This window comes from Phaseolus vulgaris, chromosome 11 (assembly GCF_051622355.1).
Source record: "Phaseolus vulgaris cultivar YP4 chromosome 11, ASM5162235v1, whole genome shotgun sequence".
NCBI lineage: Eukaryota > Viridiplantae > Streptophyta > Magnoliopsida > Fabales > Fabaceae > Phaseolus > Phaseolus vulgaris.
This window is the reverse complement of record NC_143508.1, coordinates 14,194,881-14,213,926: the sequence shown is the minus strand read 5'-3', so window position 1 is coordinate 14,213,926 and position 19,046 is coordinate 14,194,881. Positions and strand designations below refer to the sequence as shown.

General features: G+C 32.1%; 2 protein-coding genes across 3 annotated transcripts; one reads left to right on the top strand and one right to left on the bottom strand.

Moving 5' to 3' along the window:
* Nucleotides 1–7,901: 7,901 nt before the first annotated feature.
* Nucleotides 7,902–12,181, top strand: LOC137810577 (protein THYLAKOID FORMATION1, chloroplastic). Its single transcript, XM_068611930.2, has 5 exons — nucleotides 7,902–8,303; nucleotides 8,958–9,225; nucleotides 9,910–10,126; nucleotides 10,900–11,015; nucleotides 11,783–12,181. Exons 1-5 carry the CDS (start codon nucleotides 8,117–8,119, stop codon nucleotides 11,862–11,864), a joined length of 870 nt encoding a protein of 289 aa, XP_068468031.1. The 5' UTR covers nucleotides 7,902–8,116; the 3' UTR covers nucleotides 11,865–12,181.
* A 364-nt stretch (nucleotides 12,182–12,545) lies between these two features.
* Nucleotides 12,546–18,647, bottom strand: LOC137810570 (diacylglycerol kinase 5). 2 transcript variants are annotated; one of them, XM_068611916.1, is made up of 12 exons: nucleotides 18,120–18,647; nucleotides 17,341–17,463; nucleotides 17,100–17,228; nucleotides 16,680–16,765; nucleotides 16,006–16,129; nucleotides 15,554–15,602; nucleotides 15,020–15,102; nucleotides 14,777–14,844; nucleotides 14,034–14,108; nucleotides 13,605–13,692; nucleotides 13,323–13,439; nucleotides 12,546–13,122 (listed from the first exon to the last, which is right to left on the bottom strand). In XM_068611916.1, exons 1-12 carry the CDS (start codon nucleotides 18,303–18,305, stop codon nucleotides 12,805–12,807), a joined length of 1,446 nt encoding a protein of 481 aa, XP_068468017.1. In that variant the 5' UTR covers nucleotides 18,306–18,647; the 3' UTR covers nucleotides 12,546–12,804. The 2 variants fall into 2 exon arrangements, with proteins under 2 accessions (XP_068468017.1, XP_090153080.1); XM_090296954.1 differs by having other exon boundaries at nucleotides 15,935–16,129; nucleotides 18,120–18,603.
* Between the last annotated feature and the right edge of the window lie 399 nt (nucleotides 18,648–19,046).

Here is a 19,046-nt window from a genome sequence, read left to right as displayed (position 1 = left end):
AAAGGTTACTACCATTTCTGAATCAAAGGATCTAACATCCATGACAACAGCCTCATTGTTTGGTAAGCTAAGGAAACATGAACTTGAAATGAATCGGTTGTTTGTCCAAGAGAGTGAGGATAAACACATCAAAGGAATAGCCCTGAAAACAGCTGGCCATAAAAGATATCAAGATTCTAGTGACAGTGAAGAAGCCACAATGAGTTTGTTATAAAAAAAAGTTCTGTGAATTCTTGAAGAAGAACAACAAAGGTCAATCTTCTAAAATGTATAATTCCAAGAAAGTGAATGATTTTAATGTTAACAAGTACACATGCTTTGGCTATGGTGAGCAGGGACACATCAAGGCAGATTGTCCTAACAATGAGAACAAAGAGAAAACAGAATTCAAAGGAGAAAGAAGAGGCAAGACCAAGAAAGCCTATGTAGCTTGGGATGACAATGAAGTGTCCTCTTCCAGTTCTTCAGAAAATGCAGAAGCTAATCTGTGTTTCAAGGCATCAACATCAAGTAGTGTAAGCTCAACTTCTTTATCTAAAGGTGACAACTATTATCAACTTCTTGAGGCTTTTAAAGAGACTCATGAAGAGACAAATAAGTTGGCTCTCACAAACAATAGATTAAAAGGTTTGAACAATTGGTTGGAAACTAGAGTTAAAAGCTTAGAAGAAGAATTAGATAATTCCATAAATGATTTTGAAAAATCTTGAACTTATTTACAAAAAATATTCTTGTGAGTATGACTCAGGTTCTTGTGAAAATTGCAAAATCCTTGAAAACAAAGTTTTTTATCTTGTGAAAATTATGGATAAACTCACCAAAGGAAAATCAAATTTTGAGAGTGTGCTAGCATCTCAAAGTTTTGTATTTGAAAAATCAGGTATTGGTTTTTATCCACAAAACAAGAACAGTGAAAGTTGAAAACTGTTTTCAACCTTTGCAGAAAAACAATAAGTTAACATAGCAGATTTGTATATAACACAATGTATATGTCAGTCATGTGCGTCGCATAGGAGGAAGCATATTTTGCATCGCCTGGCCAACGCAAACCCCTACATATATTAATAAAATGAATTTGACTCAAGATATAATTAACAAATATTACATATAAATTCATACTTTTATGAATTCTTTCAATAATACATAAATCATTAAATTTAATAGATATTTAATTCACTATTTTCCTAATATTTTAAATATTTAATAAACTTAAATAAAACCTTAAAAAATAATTTAATTTATACAACAAGAGATTAATTTAATTTATACAACAAAAATAAATAAATAATTCAATTAAACTTTGGTTTGGAAAACCATTTATCCTTAATGTTGTTTTTATCTACTATTATCTAAAAGTAATCAATTTATTAATGTCTAAAAAATAACTCTTAGGTGCGATATTGAAAAAAAAAGGTTTCCTTTCCTATCAAAGTAAGTATAATCGTATGTGTTAGCATTTACTATACCCTTTTTAGCCTTTACAATCTATTTCTTAGTTCAACTCTTAGCTTACTAACTCCAATAAGAAAAAATAGTACATATGCTCCACCCAAAATGACAATGAGCTAAGGTTATGAACTTATAATCCAAAATCTGATGAACCTTCCATGTAATGATCAAAGTGGCCCATGATTAAGTAAAACCAAGGTTTATGGGAATATTATTAATGAACCTCTCATATAATTATCGTCATATTTCGACAAATATATTATGAGAATCAATCTTATTAACGCATAATTAATATGTTTTCACATAATTTGATTTTAGGATACAATATCTCGATTTCTTTAATTATACTGATTTTATCATATAATATCTTTGATAATATACATAATAGTTTGATTAATGCATTCATTTAATCATACAATATCTCTGATTATATTATCTAAATACTCTGATTACATTACAAAATACTTCGATTATACTTACATGATATTCAGATTTTATGACATAATATTGTGATATGTCACATTAAAAACCTGGAAAAGCTAGTGTGAAAGATCGAAGCCCATAAAAGTTTACAAATAGATGTACTCACAAGGAGTAGACTTAACTCATATTTGGCACAATACTTACTATATACATTGAGAACAACATCATTCCTTAGAAGTATCACAATGGACATCAATGGGAATGTCTAGTTCAAAATAAATTGTTCCTTTATCCATTACAAAGATATTATGAGATTAAAATTTATTTAAGTTACCAATAAATGATTTTAACCTCACTTTTTTATTTTCTTAAGTTTACTTTCACATTTTGTAACAATAATTGTTTTTTATTTTTAAATACATCAATTAAATTTTACATTAATTACTTCATGTCAAATTTACATCCTTAAATTTATGCATATTTTATATTTTATATAACATTTAAAACTATAAATACGTATTTTTTTATTTACTCAAATATTATTTTTCTACATTTTTCAATTCTTTCTAAAATTTTTATGATAATTTCTTTAAATGATTTTAATATTGAACACTTAATAAAATATATAAATTTAATTAAATAAATTATATACAAATTTAAATTTTACTTCGAAATAAATTATTCAAAACTAAAATATTTATTACAATATTAAAAATTCATTAAATTTAAAATAAATAAATCTATATATATATATAATTTAAATATACATACAATAAATTATTCAAAACTAAAATATTTATTATAATATTATTAATTAAATAAATTTAAAATAAATAAATCTTTACAAATATAAAAAAAATTAAATAGTAAATATGCGTCAGCCTGGCTGACGCATCAATTAAATATATTTTTGTTTGGCCATTATCATCTACTAGGCCAACGCACGACCCAAAGTATGCGTTGGTTTGGCCGACACAATATTATTATTATTATTATTATTATTTTCATTCTCTTTTCTTGCGTCTTGCATGCGTCGGGGAGCCCACGCAATATCTTCTTTGCGTCGGCCTTACATGAGTTTGGCTGACAGAAATGGTGTCTATGATTGGCTGACACAAATATATCGCAGCTAAATCGATGTTTTCTTGTAGTGTGTATATTGTGGATTGTTTGGTCTATCCTTTTGTTTTGCAGGATCTCCTTGTGTAAAAATCTACAACACAACTTTGGAGATTTGTCTTCATCAAATTGTTGAACAAGTTAACTTTGATAAATTTTCAAATTTGTCTTGAAGACTTGTTGTGTGCGTGTCTAGTTAGGTAGATTTTTTTATGTAAATTTGCATCTTATTATGTTCCAAGTAAACCTGATTTGAAATCTCCTTTAAATGTTTTGTTTTCCAAATTTGTGTTTATTTTAATTATTTGATTCGTATATTAATGAGTTGAAATTACTTCTATTCAAGTCTGTTGACTAGAGTAAGTATTTTAACATATTAATTTATCGTATTAATGGGTTGAAACACACTTAAAGTTTTTTAAATGATTTAACAACGATTTGTTTTCCTTTTGTCTTTTTTGTTAAGTAAAATTAACCATTTATTTCGATAAATGAACTGGTTTTTTATCTGGTGATTTCATCTGTTAAAGAAAACAATCAATTATTTTCATAAATCAATTGAATAATTTTAATAGAATATTTCTATGTTATTCAAACTGTTTTTAATTAATTTAACTGATTTTATTAAATGATTAAACTGTTTTAACAATCTTTTTTAGCCTATATAAAGATGTTTTCTGATCATTCAAGACAACACTTTTTGAGAGAGAAAAACAAACTATTTTAAAATCATTCTTGGAGATTACATTTGAATCTTGGTTATTTTTGTGATGTGAAGTAGGTTTCTGGGTTATCGATTATGTTGTTCTTCGTTTGTATTAAACTCAAGTGTATTCGAACTTCATTCTTTTTTACTGCATTGTGTTGTAAATTCAGATAGGGTTTTTGAATTCTATGTGTGGTTACGAGTGTTGTGTGGTCTTTTAGGATTCAAGATCAACACTCTTGGTTGTTCTTGTAAACTTGTTTGATTATTTTAGTGAATTCTCAATTGTGTGTTGAGGACTGAATGTAGCTATTTGTTAAGAGTAAATATTGTTAGAATGTATGGCTTTAAATTAGAGGGGGGGGGGGGTGAATGGTTTAAAGAGAGTTTTCGCAAACTTTTAAGTCTAGAATGAAATTACTTCGAGAAAAATTTGATATAGAAATCAGTTTGCCAAAACACAAAGCAAATAAGCACAGCACCAGAAAAACAATCGGTTGTTTCGCAGAGCCATTTGCCACCTATTTTGGTGAATCACATCTTGCTAAGAGAGCCATTGTTCATCTCTTGAGTTGACCTGACCAACTCAGATGTCTCATCTTCCAGATTCACTTCAAAATACAACAAAAATTTAGAGATTAATACTGCATATGGATAGTGATAATCACTTAACCTCATGGCCTTTTGCATGTGTTCCTTGATGATGTGGATCCAATTGATTCTGATCTTCTTCATTATGCAGTAGATATACACAAGGTCTTCTTCTGTAAGGACATAATGATTGCTCCCCCTTGGAGTAAGAATCCAAGTTATAATAAGGGCCAACAACCTTTCATCAAGCTTTAAGCCTCCAACCGAACAAGTCCTCACTTGAGCATTTTGATTCTTCAAGCAACTCTTGTAGTATTGGACTTTGTTGAAATCCTCTACTACTCCAAGATTTCCCTTGTTGATTCTTAGGCCAGCATACTTCAGACCCGCAACTGCAGTCCACACACCATATGTGATCTCCATGTCTACTCCATTCAAAGGGTTTGGATTCTTCAAAGCTTGAACACACTTGTTTCAACAAATATGTATAATTCTCTTGTGCATTATCTCTCTCTTAATCTGATATCTGTCATATATTTTGTTTTAAAGTGTTTTGCGTGTAAATCAATCAATTGAAATCTCAAAACAACTAGTTTATATTTTTGTTATATACCTATTATGCTTTTTATAATTAGTTTGACAGGTAAATCAATTAGTTGATTTTTTTTTTCAATCTAACTCTAGTATTTGCGAAAATCTTACTAAAACAATTCATCTCCCTCCTGTTTCAAGTCACCTATTCTAACAAACTTGTCTTTTGAAGCTAAACCAGTTATAATTGAAGATCATCAGAGTAAACAACTCAAAGGCAAGACCATCAGTATGATGAAGGTGGTGTGGAATGATAGATTTGGTGAATTAACTTAGGAAATGGAAGAAACCATGAGAGAAACCTATCCCTATCTCTTTTCTGGTAAGTCAATTTTCGGGGACAAAAATTTTCTTATTGGGGAGAATGTAAGGATTCAGAAAATAACCATAGAGTAAAAGTGATATATTTTAAGTGACATTTAAATATTTTATGATTAACATGAAAAAAGTATATAAATAGAAAATTCAGTTATTCAGGTTTCATTTTAAAAGAACCACCATCTCTTTAAAAAATTCCTTTTTCCTTTTTTGTCCCTTCTCTCTAAGATTCTGACTTCCTAGCTCATAAGATTGACGATTAGAGTCCGCCATTGGACTCCTGGCAACCAAGACTACAAGACTGTCTGATCAAAATCTCTGATAGAGTAAGTTCCTTTTCGCTCTTCTCTTTTAGTCAAATTTTAACTTGTTAGGTTGGTCTCTATTTAGATCCTTGCATGTGATGATTTTAGCTTCAAGATTATTCCTTGTTAGCTCAAAGTCTAAGTGTTATAGTTAGATTTTTTTATCAGGACTTTGTGGTGCATGTTAAGCTGTCCTTGGGCCTTGTAGAAATTAGATCTCTTAGTGAGCACATGCTCAAACTCAGGTAAGGGAAGTTAGTTTTATTTTCAATTGAACCATATGCTAGAAGATTGGATGTGGGGGTGATGTGGTCACTAGTTCCAATTTTCTTGCGGGATTGTTTGTTTTGAGTAAAGTAGATGCTTTTGTGAATTTTGTATAGTATATATTGATTTAGATATGAATCATTTATTGAATGCATTTTGTTTAAGATTGTAAAGGTTTGAATGAGAGTATGAATGATTTGAATTGTATTGTGAATCATTTGAGGTATAAAGATTGAATTGAGTATGAATTTGTTTTATTTTTGAATGACTTAAATTAGATATAACGAATATATACATATATAGTTTGACGTAGTGGCTCATTGAGAACCCATCTACCATTATGAGTAATGATGAAATGTTAATTTTAATGTGGCATGTGTTACTAAAATGCAAGTTTGAATGTAAATTTTTGGTTGAAAATCGGAATGATAGCACAATTATGTAGTTTTAACTTGCATATCTCGATCAGGTGAAATAATTCTCGCTCAAGCAAGAATAAAGTGAAAAATGGAGTGCTCTTAGGTCCATTCTCGCTCAAGAGAGAGGGAAGTTCAGGCGAGACCCATTTTCGCCCAAGCGAGAGGAAATCTCACTCAAGCCAAAAGAGGTGAATTTTGGGGTGCTCTCGAGTCCGTTTTCGCTTAAGCGAGAGGATTTTCGCTTGGTCGAGACCCATTCTTGCTAAAGCGAGATAATTTTCGCCTAAGCTAGAGTAAAAAATTAAAACTTAAATTTTTATTTTTTCTTTTAAGAGCCTAATTTATTATTGTTTATTGTTTTTAAGTGAAAATTTTAAATTTTATTTAAAAATATGATTCAAAGTAATTAGTTATGTGTTTAAGTGAATTTTTTTTATATATTTGAATTGTTTTAGAAAGTTCAAATGTATTGTGATTGAATGGTGTATTAATGTGTTACATGAAGTATAAAAGGATATGAAGTGTGATCAAGACATAGTATTTTCAAGAAAGAAAATACCATGTCTAAATTGTTATTAGGGTGTATTGATTTGTTAGTGTCCTGTTAATGAGATGATCTTGACTCTACTATTATAATGTAATAACATAGATGAAGTTATTTAGTTGATGAGAGTTGAAGAAAGTTTAAAAGAACTGATTAAAGCATGTCATATGAGATTATGAAATATTGAGATGATTATATGCATGACTGTGTGGATTCACAATGGGTAGTATGATATGTGTAGGTATCTGGATGCTAATTTCAATACACGAGTCTTTTGGAAGTAGAGTCAAATGTCTGAGTATATGGATCAATAGAAGTCTGACACGAGTAATATGACAGATGAATTTGATAGAAGATGAATTTGATAGACATTTGATGATTTTGTGAAAATGTATAAGAGTTGATGAATTTATGTTTGTTATTTTATAGTTGAAATTTTATAGAATTATCTTAAGCTTATCCTATTGTTTGTTGTATTAGTTTTTCTTTATCTGTGATGATTTTGTTCTTTTACACTAGAGAAGAAAATATTTCAGGTTATAGGACTCCTCAAGTACACATGGAGTATCTAATGTTTTATTTTAATTATTTTGTTTTATGTGTGTATATATTAAAATCACTGAAGAATTATATATATATATATATATATATATATTTGTATGGACTATTTATATTATATATTTGTATATGTTTTTATATGATAATTAAACATTACATTATTAAACATTACATTATAAATAATTTTTTTTGGTTTAGTTATGTTTGACACAATCTACATTTTTATACTTATATTTTTTTATATAATTTTAGTCCCTTAGTTTTATACAATTTTGACCCTTTAATTTTAATAATCTATAAATTTATTCAATTTTTAGTTCAATTATCCATTAAAATTTAACTGAATTTTGATTCATGTTACTGATAATTAAAATTTAACGAATCTACATAACATTACAAATTCGAAAATTAAAATTCTGGATAATTAAAAATAAAAACCTAAATTATGAAAATAATAGTTAAAAAACCAGAATTTAATGAAATAAAGAAAAAAATACATCTAAACCAATACTTTTTTCATACACAAAAAATCAAACTCACAACCAAGTGTTTAAGAAATAAAGATCACTAAGATAATCATGTTAAAAGATGTAATACTCACCTGATAATTTGCTTTTTGATTATTTTACAAAGAAATTACATGTTTCCACGTGTCATTATACCATTGTTTCCTTGGATAAGCTTGTCTTTGCTGCAATTCACAAAAGCCTCACTTTCCCCAACCCAAAGAAGCAAAGCAATGCCTCTCTGTCTGTGAATATTTTCACTGCTATGCCGCAAAACTTCTGATCCCGGCCACCACACACTCTCTCTCTCTTTCTCTCCGATGGCCACTGTTACTTCTTCTTTCCATTTCTCCACTCTCATCCAATCTTCTCAGAGGAACCTCACCCTCTCTTCCAATTCACCAACCTTAAGCTTCCGCGTTGGTTTCTCATGCCACTATCTTGGAGTTCGAGCTTCCAGTTATGCTTCCAAAATGGTTGTTCGCTGCTCCTCTTCCTCTGTCACAGGTTTGTTTGGTTCCCCACTAAGTGAGGAAAAAAGGGTACAATATGAGTTTTGAGCTCCTTTTGGTTCTCCGAGAATTGGGTTGTTTTCAATTTTTGTTTTTTAAGGTTTGGAGTTGAAAATGATGTTTTACAGGTGTATGGTTGTCAATTTTTAAGTCTGTTTTTTAAATTTGGTTTTGCAACCGGATTTTTAAGGAGGAATTTGTCTTTTGAGGATAATGTTGCAATTGAAACTGTGGTTGATGAGGTTTGAACATAGTTTTAGAGTTCTTTTGTAACAAGTGGATGAAATTCCTTGTGGCTCTTTGTACAATTGACTGGGAAATTTTCTGGATTAATGCCACCGTGTTGTGTTTGTGATGATTTTTTGTGTGTGAACGTCAAACTGAAATTCTTTGCAGCTCTTTCTTGCAGAGATGAGTATAGTTTCGATTTTCAATGTTATCAGCAAGTGATTTGGTTTTTATTATGAAGATGTTACTTAGAATCATGTTAGTGACCATGTGATGTAGTGTCAAATGGTTCCAAATTAGGTTCCTTTGTCGTTCTAATATTCATAGTGCTACATGGGAAAAAGTAATAAAATATGAAATGGAATATTGTTATCACAGTTGGTTGGTTATGGGTTGTTTACTTTACACACTTGATCTGCAGACCCTCCAACTGTTTCTGAGACAAAGTTAAATTTTCTCAAGGAATATAAGCGACCAATTCCTAGTATCTACAACACGGTGCTGCAAGAGCTCATTGTTCAGCAACATCTAATGAGATACAAGAGATCATATCGCTATGATGCTGTATTTGCCCTTGGCTTTGTCACTGTATACGAGCAACTCATGGAAGGGTATCCAAGTGATGAGGACCGAGATGCCATCTTCCAAGCATACATTAAGGCATTGAAAGAAGATCCTGAACAATACAGGTTAAAATATTGAATAATTTGGACTTTTCTACCCCGTCCCCCACTTCCATTTCTGTGATTCCTATTCCAAACCATCGACTTACTGATAAATTGTGAACTAATAATGGCTATAAGCCACTAGAAACTGTTTCACTTAAACTCACCAAAGCCCTAATGCTGTGTGCTTGGGAGACATTTGGGTGTTTCCAAAATCATGTTAGCAGTTGCTGCAAATTGTGGAACATGATTTTGTGATTTGTGAATCAGGTTTGGTGTGCTTTACTCCAAGCATGACATTAGAGTTTTAGCACCCAAAATCATGTTTTAGGCTATCGATACCCATACTATTGTTTAAATATTATTGAAGAGAAATGTGGTACACTCAAATGACTCCCTGCTTGAATAATAAATTCTGATGTATTATCTGCTGTTTGCAATTTGACTGCAATTGGAAGGTATAGTACTAACTGACAAAATATCCTCGATTATTGCTGTGAAGTGAAAAATAGAGTTCTGAAATTTAATCTGCATGTTTAAAAGTAGAAGAATAAATTACTTTTCCTAAGACCTGTTGAAGGAAAAAAATTAGCTGAAATACAAGGACCATTGTCTGTGCTCTCTAAAAAATTGTTATATCAACTGGATAGACTGCAATTTCGTTGAATTCTTATTGTAAGTAATTATTTTCTACATTTCCCTCTACAGAGTAGATGCAAAGAAATTGGAAGAATGGGCTCGAGCACAAAACTCAACTTCACTAGTTGAGTTCTCATCCAGAGAAGGAGAAGTTGAGGGAATATTAAAGGATATTGCAGAAAGAGCAGGAGGAAAGGGGGATTTCAGTTACAGTCGTTTCTTTGCAATAGGCCTCTTTCGCCTTCTTGAGTTAGCAAATGCTATGGAACCAACAATTTTGGAAAAGGTTACCCAATTCATTTAAGGCATCATGTTATTGATTTGATTTCTATATATATATATATTAATAATTTGAAGTTTAGATTGCCAAGTCTATTTCTCATTCATACCAGTCTAGAAAACAAAATTCAAGACTTTCGAACTTTTTAGACATATTTGTTCTGGCCTGTTTGGGTTAGCTGCAATAATGGTCTTGATACGGTCTCAATTCAAGTTCAGGCCTTATTGATGGAATTATTCCCATAATTTTCTTTAATCTACATAAAATATTGACTTCATTATTTTTCTTCTGCTGAAATAATTGTATGACATTTGGAGACGAACACTCCATCTTTTGTAATAAACGTTTAGGACCTTAAGATTATTGTTTGCAATAGGAAATCAAATTCTATATCAGCAGAATAAATGTGCACACTCAATGATTTAAGGAGATTTGACAATGTATCTGCGTCCTCAGGATCAGAATAGTTGTTTCTATTATTATTTAATAAGTAGGCTTGACATACACACACGTATATATATATGTATGTATATATATAACAGTACAGGTTTACATTATCACCTGTGTATTTTGTCTGGCAGTAGAATTAGTCATAAACAATTATAGGCATCAAAATCACAGATAAAACTAACAATTTGAGCATAGGAGATGATACGACAATGGAATAGTGGAGGATGCATTTAATACCATGATTATGAGTAAAACCATCTACTTTCTACCGCTTACTTACCTTCTATATAGGATTGTTTATCAATCAATCTCTGGTCTTAATCCAACAGCTTTGTGCGGTGTTGAATGTCAACAAAAGGAGTGTGGATCGGGACTTGGATGTGTATCGTAACTTGCTTTCTAAGTTGGTTCAAGCTAAAGAGTTGCTAAAGGAATATGTTGACAGGTAAAATATTAGATCTAGGCATCTTGCAATGTTATTTCGTGAATTTAGTGAGTTATCATCTTGCAATGCTATTTAGTGAAAATTCCCTTCTCAAGAGTTTTCATCCCTTGATAGAATCTACGAATGTAGCATTTATTTAGTGATTTTTTCTCCCGTCTAAACCTTTTAGTCTGCAGTTGCAAATCTACTAATTCTTTAGTAGTTTAGCCCATCAAGCTCATGGACACATTATTCCAAACTTTGGTATTAACTTAGTAAAATTTGAGGTGGTTTGCCCCGGCCTATTTATGAAGCTCTTTAGTTTTTAGACAGATTTCAACATTCCATTCCAAATATCATATTTAGAAAAGGGTATGATTACAGACTTTCTAGTTAGTGAGAAACATTGGTATCAAGGTGACTTTCAAACTTTTTGCCGAATATATGGATAAAATATGTTTTTGTTTCTTTATAATTTTTAAAGTTCAATTTAGTTTCTCTAAAAAGTTCTATATAACTTTTTTCTCCTAATTTTGAAACAGAGACTAAAATCACATTTTAGCCTAAATATATTGTATTCAAGTTATTTTACCACCGAGACCAAGCTTAGATCCCATATGCTCCATAATGCTTGCAGTAGCCTGTGTTTGTGTTTGATACCATTATCTGCTCAGCAGTCAGCATTTGGATTCCTTTACCTGAACTGTTGTTCTAGTAGATGTTATATTTACCTTGTTTTGTTTTCATCCGCAAGATCTTTGATTCTTTGAAATAATCTTTTGCTTCAGGGAGAAAAAGAAAATAGAAGAAAGGGCTGGACCACAAAAGACTAATGAGGCCATTACACAACAGCAATTTTCTAGCCTTTAGTTATGGGGTTTCCTCTGAAATGATAACCTTGTAAGAGTTGGTATTCTTGACTTGCTCTTTTTTTTGTTGGTCATGTACATTGGGTGAATCAGAATGGGGCACTTCTATCATCATGGTTTTGCATACTGTACTTGATGTATCTTCTTCCATGGTGATCCAGCTAAATCCTGCTTTCTGCTCAACCACAATTTACCTTTCCAACAGTCTTGTGTAATCTTCTCTCCTACATGTATTTTTTTTTCCACAAGTTCGCAGATCTATTGTAGTTCAAATACACGCGGGAAAGCATATGTGGTAATTGAAATTGGAATTCTTCATATTTCAGAATCTAACATTTTTTGGAGTGAATGTCTGGTTTACATCTCGCATATTTCATACAAACACGCATTTTAGATTCGTTCTTCCTGCAACTTATTGGGGTATCTGTTTACACTTAACCAAAAAGTAGAAAGACCAAGGTATATTGGATAGTCACCTAACATATTTTCACCTCAACTTTACAAAGTAATATGGACTTAATTGAATTTTGATGACCGATACTTGCACAATTAATTATAATTTGCAATGATACTCAGTCATTGCTCTAACTCCTCACTCTCTTTCGAGTATAAGTTAACGCTGAGAAGAGATTGCTTTTTCTTCTAATAAACAATTTTTTGCCCCAATATGCGCGTACCGGTATGCTCTCCTCAACAACCTTTTTCCTCTATTATTTCACAATCTCACGCCAAAGTTAGCCCTTACATGTCGAGTCTACTTGAAATTATGTACTACAACTGCAGTATCCCTTTATCCCAATACATTTATAATGCTACTAGAAATGAGCATAGTGGTTTTCACAATGATAGAAGCCACAAATATTTAGAAGAGGTTAACTACTACTAATTACCATAGGAAATTTCAGCTGCATAACACTAGAACTGTCTTAATAATGAAGGACCTAACTAAGCCGAGAAGGGTCAATGTCATCTGGGATTTTAAATGTATCAGCCGCACCAAACTTCCGAAATTCCTCTGCTACAGAGGACTCTTCATCACTGTCATCTTCCTCATCCTCTTGGCGTGGTGATGAAGGATTATACATACTTTGAGACTTGCAATTACGCGTGGCTAGCATGTTAACCTGGCCAAGGTGAGAAATCTCAACCACAACTGTATCATCATCAACTGGAAGGGGTTGCTTCCAAGGCTCCCCATCAATTCTCATGAATGTATGATCTGCAGCACCTTTGCAAAACTCAAACCGGATTCTGTTTGCCTGATGAACAAGGAAAAGGGCAGATGAAAACTGGTATCCTGTATCTATAACTTTTTTTTTATACAATGATATAAATTCCTGAGTCAACTTGTGAAAATAGTTACAAAGTAAATTTTATATAGATAAATGAATGTTGCAGTCTGAGTAACAAAATACAAAAGCAAGAGTATACCCATTATTTTATCATATCACACATATACCTGAGCAAGACGCGTTCCGTGTCCTTTTGGAGCATACAAAACAAGCCCATGCCATGCATTTCTAAACCCAACAATTTCTAGAAGGCCATCATCAACAAATGGTGGTGTCAAATCTCTCTGTATTCAATCAAGAAAACTTAGTTTTCTGAGAGAAAACAACAAAAAAACTAGCATGAAAGTATTATATTTTCACCAGTTGTCTAGTACTTAATCTCAAAACTAGCAGGTGAGAAATATTTTGCAAAATGAATAAACACTCCAGAATTAGCATATGGAAATTACGTCACTCTGCTTCCTCCTGTTTGGTGTACCCCATGGATTCAGTCCACCAGAAAAGCTGGGCAAGTTAAGACATACAATTGACCGGATACTGTACATTCAATGGAAAGGGTCATATTAGGCGTTATTCAGGAGGTAAACACATGCAGCACGCAGCAGTCAACAGAGGGCATGAAGTAAATTTTTATTATTTATCTGGTCTTTTATAAAACATCTGTATACAATAAGTTTCCAATGTGAGTCAATAAACAATAGCAACCACCATAAAAGCAATTTAGTTCAGAAAAATTATTATAAACAGTAATTGATTGTCTCTTGAAAGTTTGATCTTTGGCTAGTTCAAAATGCAATTCTTTAAATGACCTTATTTTTGTGATCTTAGCGTTTACATGTTTCCCTTAAAAATATAGTGGAATATATAAAATGATTTACCTAGGAGGTATCTGTAGGTCTTGCCATTCACCATGCCTTTTCATGAATTTTACTTTAGCTAGTTGTCCTATGTTCCTGCATTAGAAATCAGATTAGATTTGTTTCAGCCAAATGACAAGTTATATGCTTTATGTGGTAGGTACAAATGCATGCTTATTTAAATTAGCATATAAAACGTAATGTTTAAATTGCTAGAAATGCTCTGAATCTCCTTTATCAAAGACTGTTACAATCCATCCAATATATGAATTTTACAAATTAAACAAGAAAAGAAAAAAATTTAAAAGACCCTCAGATTATGAGTGCTGATCACATTTTGTTTCCACATGTATCATTGCCAATGGTACACTCGTATAAATGGTCCGACTTATAAACAAGATTCAACAGACATAAGCAAACCAAATACAGAAGGAGACCATTAAGTTTTGTTTTCTTATATCTGTTATCTAATTGGCCACAACTAAATAAAGTTGGACTTTTAAACTAGTCGAGCGCTGTTATTCTGATATAGTGCCAATCTCTATTTCAAATCCTTACTAGTTCCAATCACTGGCCAGTGGCCACCATGACCAACATTACTGCCGCACCAAAGAGAAAATTTTAAAATGTGGTCATTTGGGAAAAAAAGTGGATGTGTAAAAATATATACTAAAAGCATCAGTTGTAGGGTTCCAAGTTAAGTGTTCATAAGTAGATTTCGCATATTTCACAAATGCATACAATGAAGGTTTTAATGAACTGACCTGTCGGCAGGGTGCAAAAGAGGAGTAAAAAACCATCCTTGTGAGCATCCAAGCTTAGCATAAGTAGTCTAACGAGTAGATTGAAATCAAGACCAGAATATCAGTTTTTAAAAATTTCTGAACAAGAATACATAATCTCTACCAAATTTCCTTTCAAGAGTGAGAAAGCCAAAGAAGTACCTCATTAACCAACTGCACATTGTTTTAGCATATAATTATAGCATTGAAGGAACAACTGCATACCTGATTAATCAACTGGTTTTTGAATTTTTCAGGATTCTTCTTTCGTTCTGAATGAAATGCATAAGAAACTTGAGCATCCATTCCTACAATCAACAGTGGGTGATAAGTTAACAAGCACTGAAGTAGGGTGGACAGATAAATAAAACTCCTTCAATATAATCAACCATCTAAAACATTCTAAGAAAAGATAAAAGTAATCAGGCTATAAACAAGAAAAATAGTAATGCAGTTGGCAATCAATGAATTCAATTTAATAGGAAGATTTGCATAATATATTAGTACATACTCACATTTACTCGACATATGTTTAAAGTTCAAGTTTTCTTGTGTAAATTTATTTATATTGGAACTTGCAGTGTCATCATTGGCTATTACCTAATCCATAAGAGATCAATGGATTGGAAAAAGGCTAAGTTAACGCAACAAAGTGTCAACTAGTAATATTCTTCCATAAGTGGAAAATGGATTTGTAGAGTCCATAACCATAACATGAAGTTTAGCCACTGCAGAACTCAAATAACTATTCTTACTTACCCATACTGAAGTAATTCCAAAATCCCCCACGAAATGTGTGGCAACCTTCCTGAGAAGCAGTTAGCAACATCCTTTAAAAAGTCAAAATTAAAATAGAACGTTTCACAGAAATTCTTTGACAAGAACTACCGTAATTCCTCAGTTTCAATAACTTACTCAAAATTAAAACAAAATAGGAATCCCAATGAAATCTGCAGAAGATTTTATTGTAGTTGCTTGCATCCCCCAAATAACATGGTCCTAATCTCTATTTAATGGGACCCAAGTGGAAAATAATGTTGAAAATAATGTGTAAAAGTGTGCTTCTAGCATTTCTCATTAGAAAAAAGAAGCATATAAAATATTAAACAAAAAAAGGAAGGTATTTTTCATTGAACTGACCAAATGGCACCGTGAATCAGATTTCTCAGAAGATTGTGAAATAGTATTTAGTGACTCATGTAATGCCTTACAATATTAAGCTCATCTGCTTCAGATACACGATGGAAGGCATGCAAAGAATGTGGTAGCTCAAGTGGCGCAATTGGATCACAGGAACCTTCTTTAGGAGCTCTCATTCTCATGAGAATGTGCCAGCTGAAGGTTAGGAAAGTGAAGAAAAAGTTATCAGCAAACAGCATTTGTTAGAATATATGCAGAAACTGAATACAAAATATGTTCAACATTCATATATTTGCTCTGGATTAAGGGGCATAAGGATTGAACTTGTGAGGTATAAAAGAGGTAAAATCAAAACTCCAAACAAATTACACAGTACAGCAGCCCAAGAGGCATAATTGCTCAAAATCTAAGAAAATTACATTGCAGTGTCGTCAACACAGCTAACTCGTTAAATAAATAAATCAAAACAAAAACCACTAGTTTTCAATTTGGATTTATTACAAAATCAACATGTCTACATCTACACACAGCTAAGCCATTCGCAACTATCCTGTCATTTAGCCCTGCAAACAATCAAACCAGGAATCATAACCTGGTCACATAGAATTATTTATCCAATATCAATTATAAGGACCTAGATGTATTGTAGTAAGAAAAATGACATCTTAATCTAAATGTTAGCCATCTAGGTATAAGAATAATAAAATAATCTCAAAAATTAAAGAATAGACCCAGACAACATTACTTGTCTATTTTTATTTCATTTGCTTTCATGACTTGATCTAAAAATGCCTCAACTGATACTTGATCTGTTGTCGGGTTCTTCTTTCCCTGTAAAGCATAAAAAAATGTGTTTACTATCAATGACTGTTGAAAACTTCCTAACTTCTTCTAGCATAAATAGAAAAACATTAAAGGAGCCAGAAATGTTTATATAGACAGGAAGCAAATGGCTATTATATTAGGGAAAAAAAGTGAGAAGTTCAGGAATAGACCAACATAATAATATGCTCCCTATAAAAGTGAATCCAAACAAACAAAGAAATGGCACAATAAAAACTTGTAATATAAAACTGTAGATCTAATACTATCAAGTTCATGACAGTGACAAAACAGGTATAATATTCTACATACACTTTAAAGTTTCATTATAAGTTGTTCCTACCCAACCAAAAGCAAAAGGCAGATTATTCCCTGTTCCCAATGGCACCGTGGCAATAGGTGGAGAATGAGATAATTTGAGATCACAAACAACTCCAAGAAGCCAGCCTGCTGTCCCATCACCCCCTGCAACCTAAACCCAAGGTACATATCAGAAACTCAAACAAACACCACACGCATCTAAATTTCCTTACAAACAAAATAAAAAATCACTACCCATTAAAAATTTTCTCATCAAAACTCACAATTAACTTCAATTTCTTCATCATCGTTTCAGCAAACTGATGACCTTGTAGATTAAGGCTTTCCAAATTAGCATACACTGTTCTGAGAACCGTATCAGGCGCTTGCTCCCCCAAATCAAAAACCTGGGCAACTCAATTCAAAAGGTAAAGTAACTTTTATTAATAAATCATATATGTGATAGAACACCAACGGTTGATTTTCTTGTTCATCACTGAGATAAGATAGATTGTGTAAACCAAAGTCATTCCAATCAAAACAACTTGATAAACTTGAAGGATCAGACCCTTCCGAACAGAGCAACTCACTTAAGCGTGTATTTGGATTAAATTCAATTCTTCCATAATTGATTCCAATTCCATGTTGAAAGTCAAAGCAGAATATACTTGCTTCCACTTTTTCAATTTCTGGATGTGATTTTGGAGACCAGAATCAATTCTGGTGTCCAGACAAGTATTAAAAGGTAAACTAAAGCATGTCAACACGAGAAAATCAATTATTAATATAAGTTGTTTTGACGCGAAAATCAATGGCTATTATTTCATGCACATACGGCAATATTTCACTTGGATTTTCTTCAATCAAAATCTCCAAAATCAAAATCCGATGCCCATTTATTCTATCATTTGAATTTTCTTTCTTAAGTTTTCGGGCTAAAATCTCACTGAAAAATAAAAACGTCACAATAAGAGATCCAAACTCATGCACATACACAACAAATCACAAACACGTCAGAATAGAACATCAACACACGATATTCAACGTGAGGCTGATTATCAACCTGTTTCGGATTAAGTAAATTGCGATAGGTTTGTAAGAGATCTCCTCCGAGTTGTCCTCCACTCTTGGAGTTAACAAAAACGAGGACGGGACACTCAGGCACGTGGCCCTCATTTTGAACGCGGGAGCCCGGTACGAGAATGTGATCGGGAATTAGGAAGTTGTTGATGAAGGGAGAAGAAGCCATTGCTTGGTGTGGTGCGAGGTCACGTGCAGCAGCGCAGAGAGACGAACAAATTGAGGCAACGTCACGTGACGTTGCTGCTATAATTCTCCGATTATCTTCGAATTGAGTTTGGGAATTGGAAGGGGCGAATGGTGAGAATTGGGATTGGGAGTGTGAGCTGAAGAGGAAAGAAGAATGCGAAGCAAAAGTTGAGAGAAAAAGTTGAGTTGACCTTTAACTGTGTGCAACTGGAATGAAAACGTTGGAAAGGATCTACAATACAAGGTATCTTGTTTGTTTGTTTGTTTTTGGGATCCCTGTGGGGTATACTGGTAAAAGGGACTTAAGTAAAGAAATATGTGTAAGTGAAAGCCTTTATTTAATGCTTTTATTTCATAAAATAAAGAAGTGTGATTTCTAAATTGCTTTAGATTATAATAATAGGGAATAGTGTACATATTTAAACATAAGGATCTTTTTTAAATAATAACATTAAATAAGACTATTAATTTTGAAACTTTAATCAAATGTTGATGTTAAATGGGAGCGTTCAAATTGACTTAAGTTTGGGTGTATTTTTTTTATTTTGGTACTTAAGTAATCTCTGTCTCATGTTAAATGTAAACTTGTGTGAGGTTCAATTCTTGACATGGTGACTAAGAGAACTTGATTTTGGCCAATCAATAATTTTGAACATTCATTTTCTCTTATATTTTGGTTAGAAAGGTGAATTGATGTTTAAAATATTTTTTCTTAAAATAT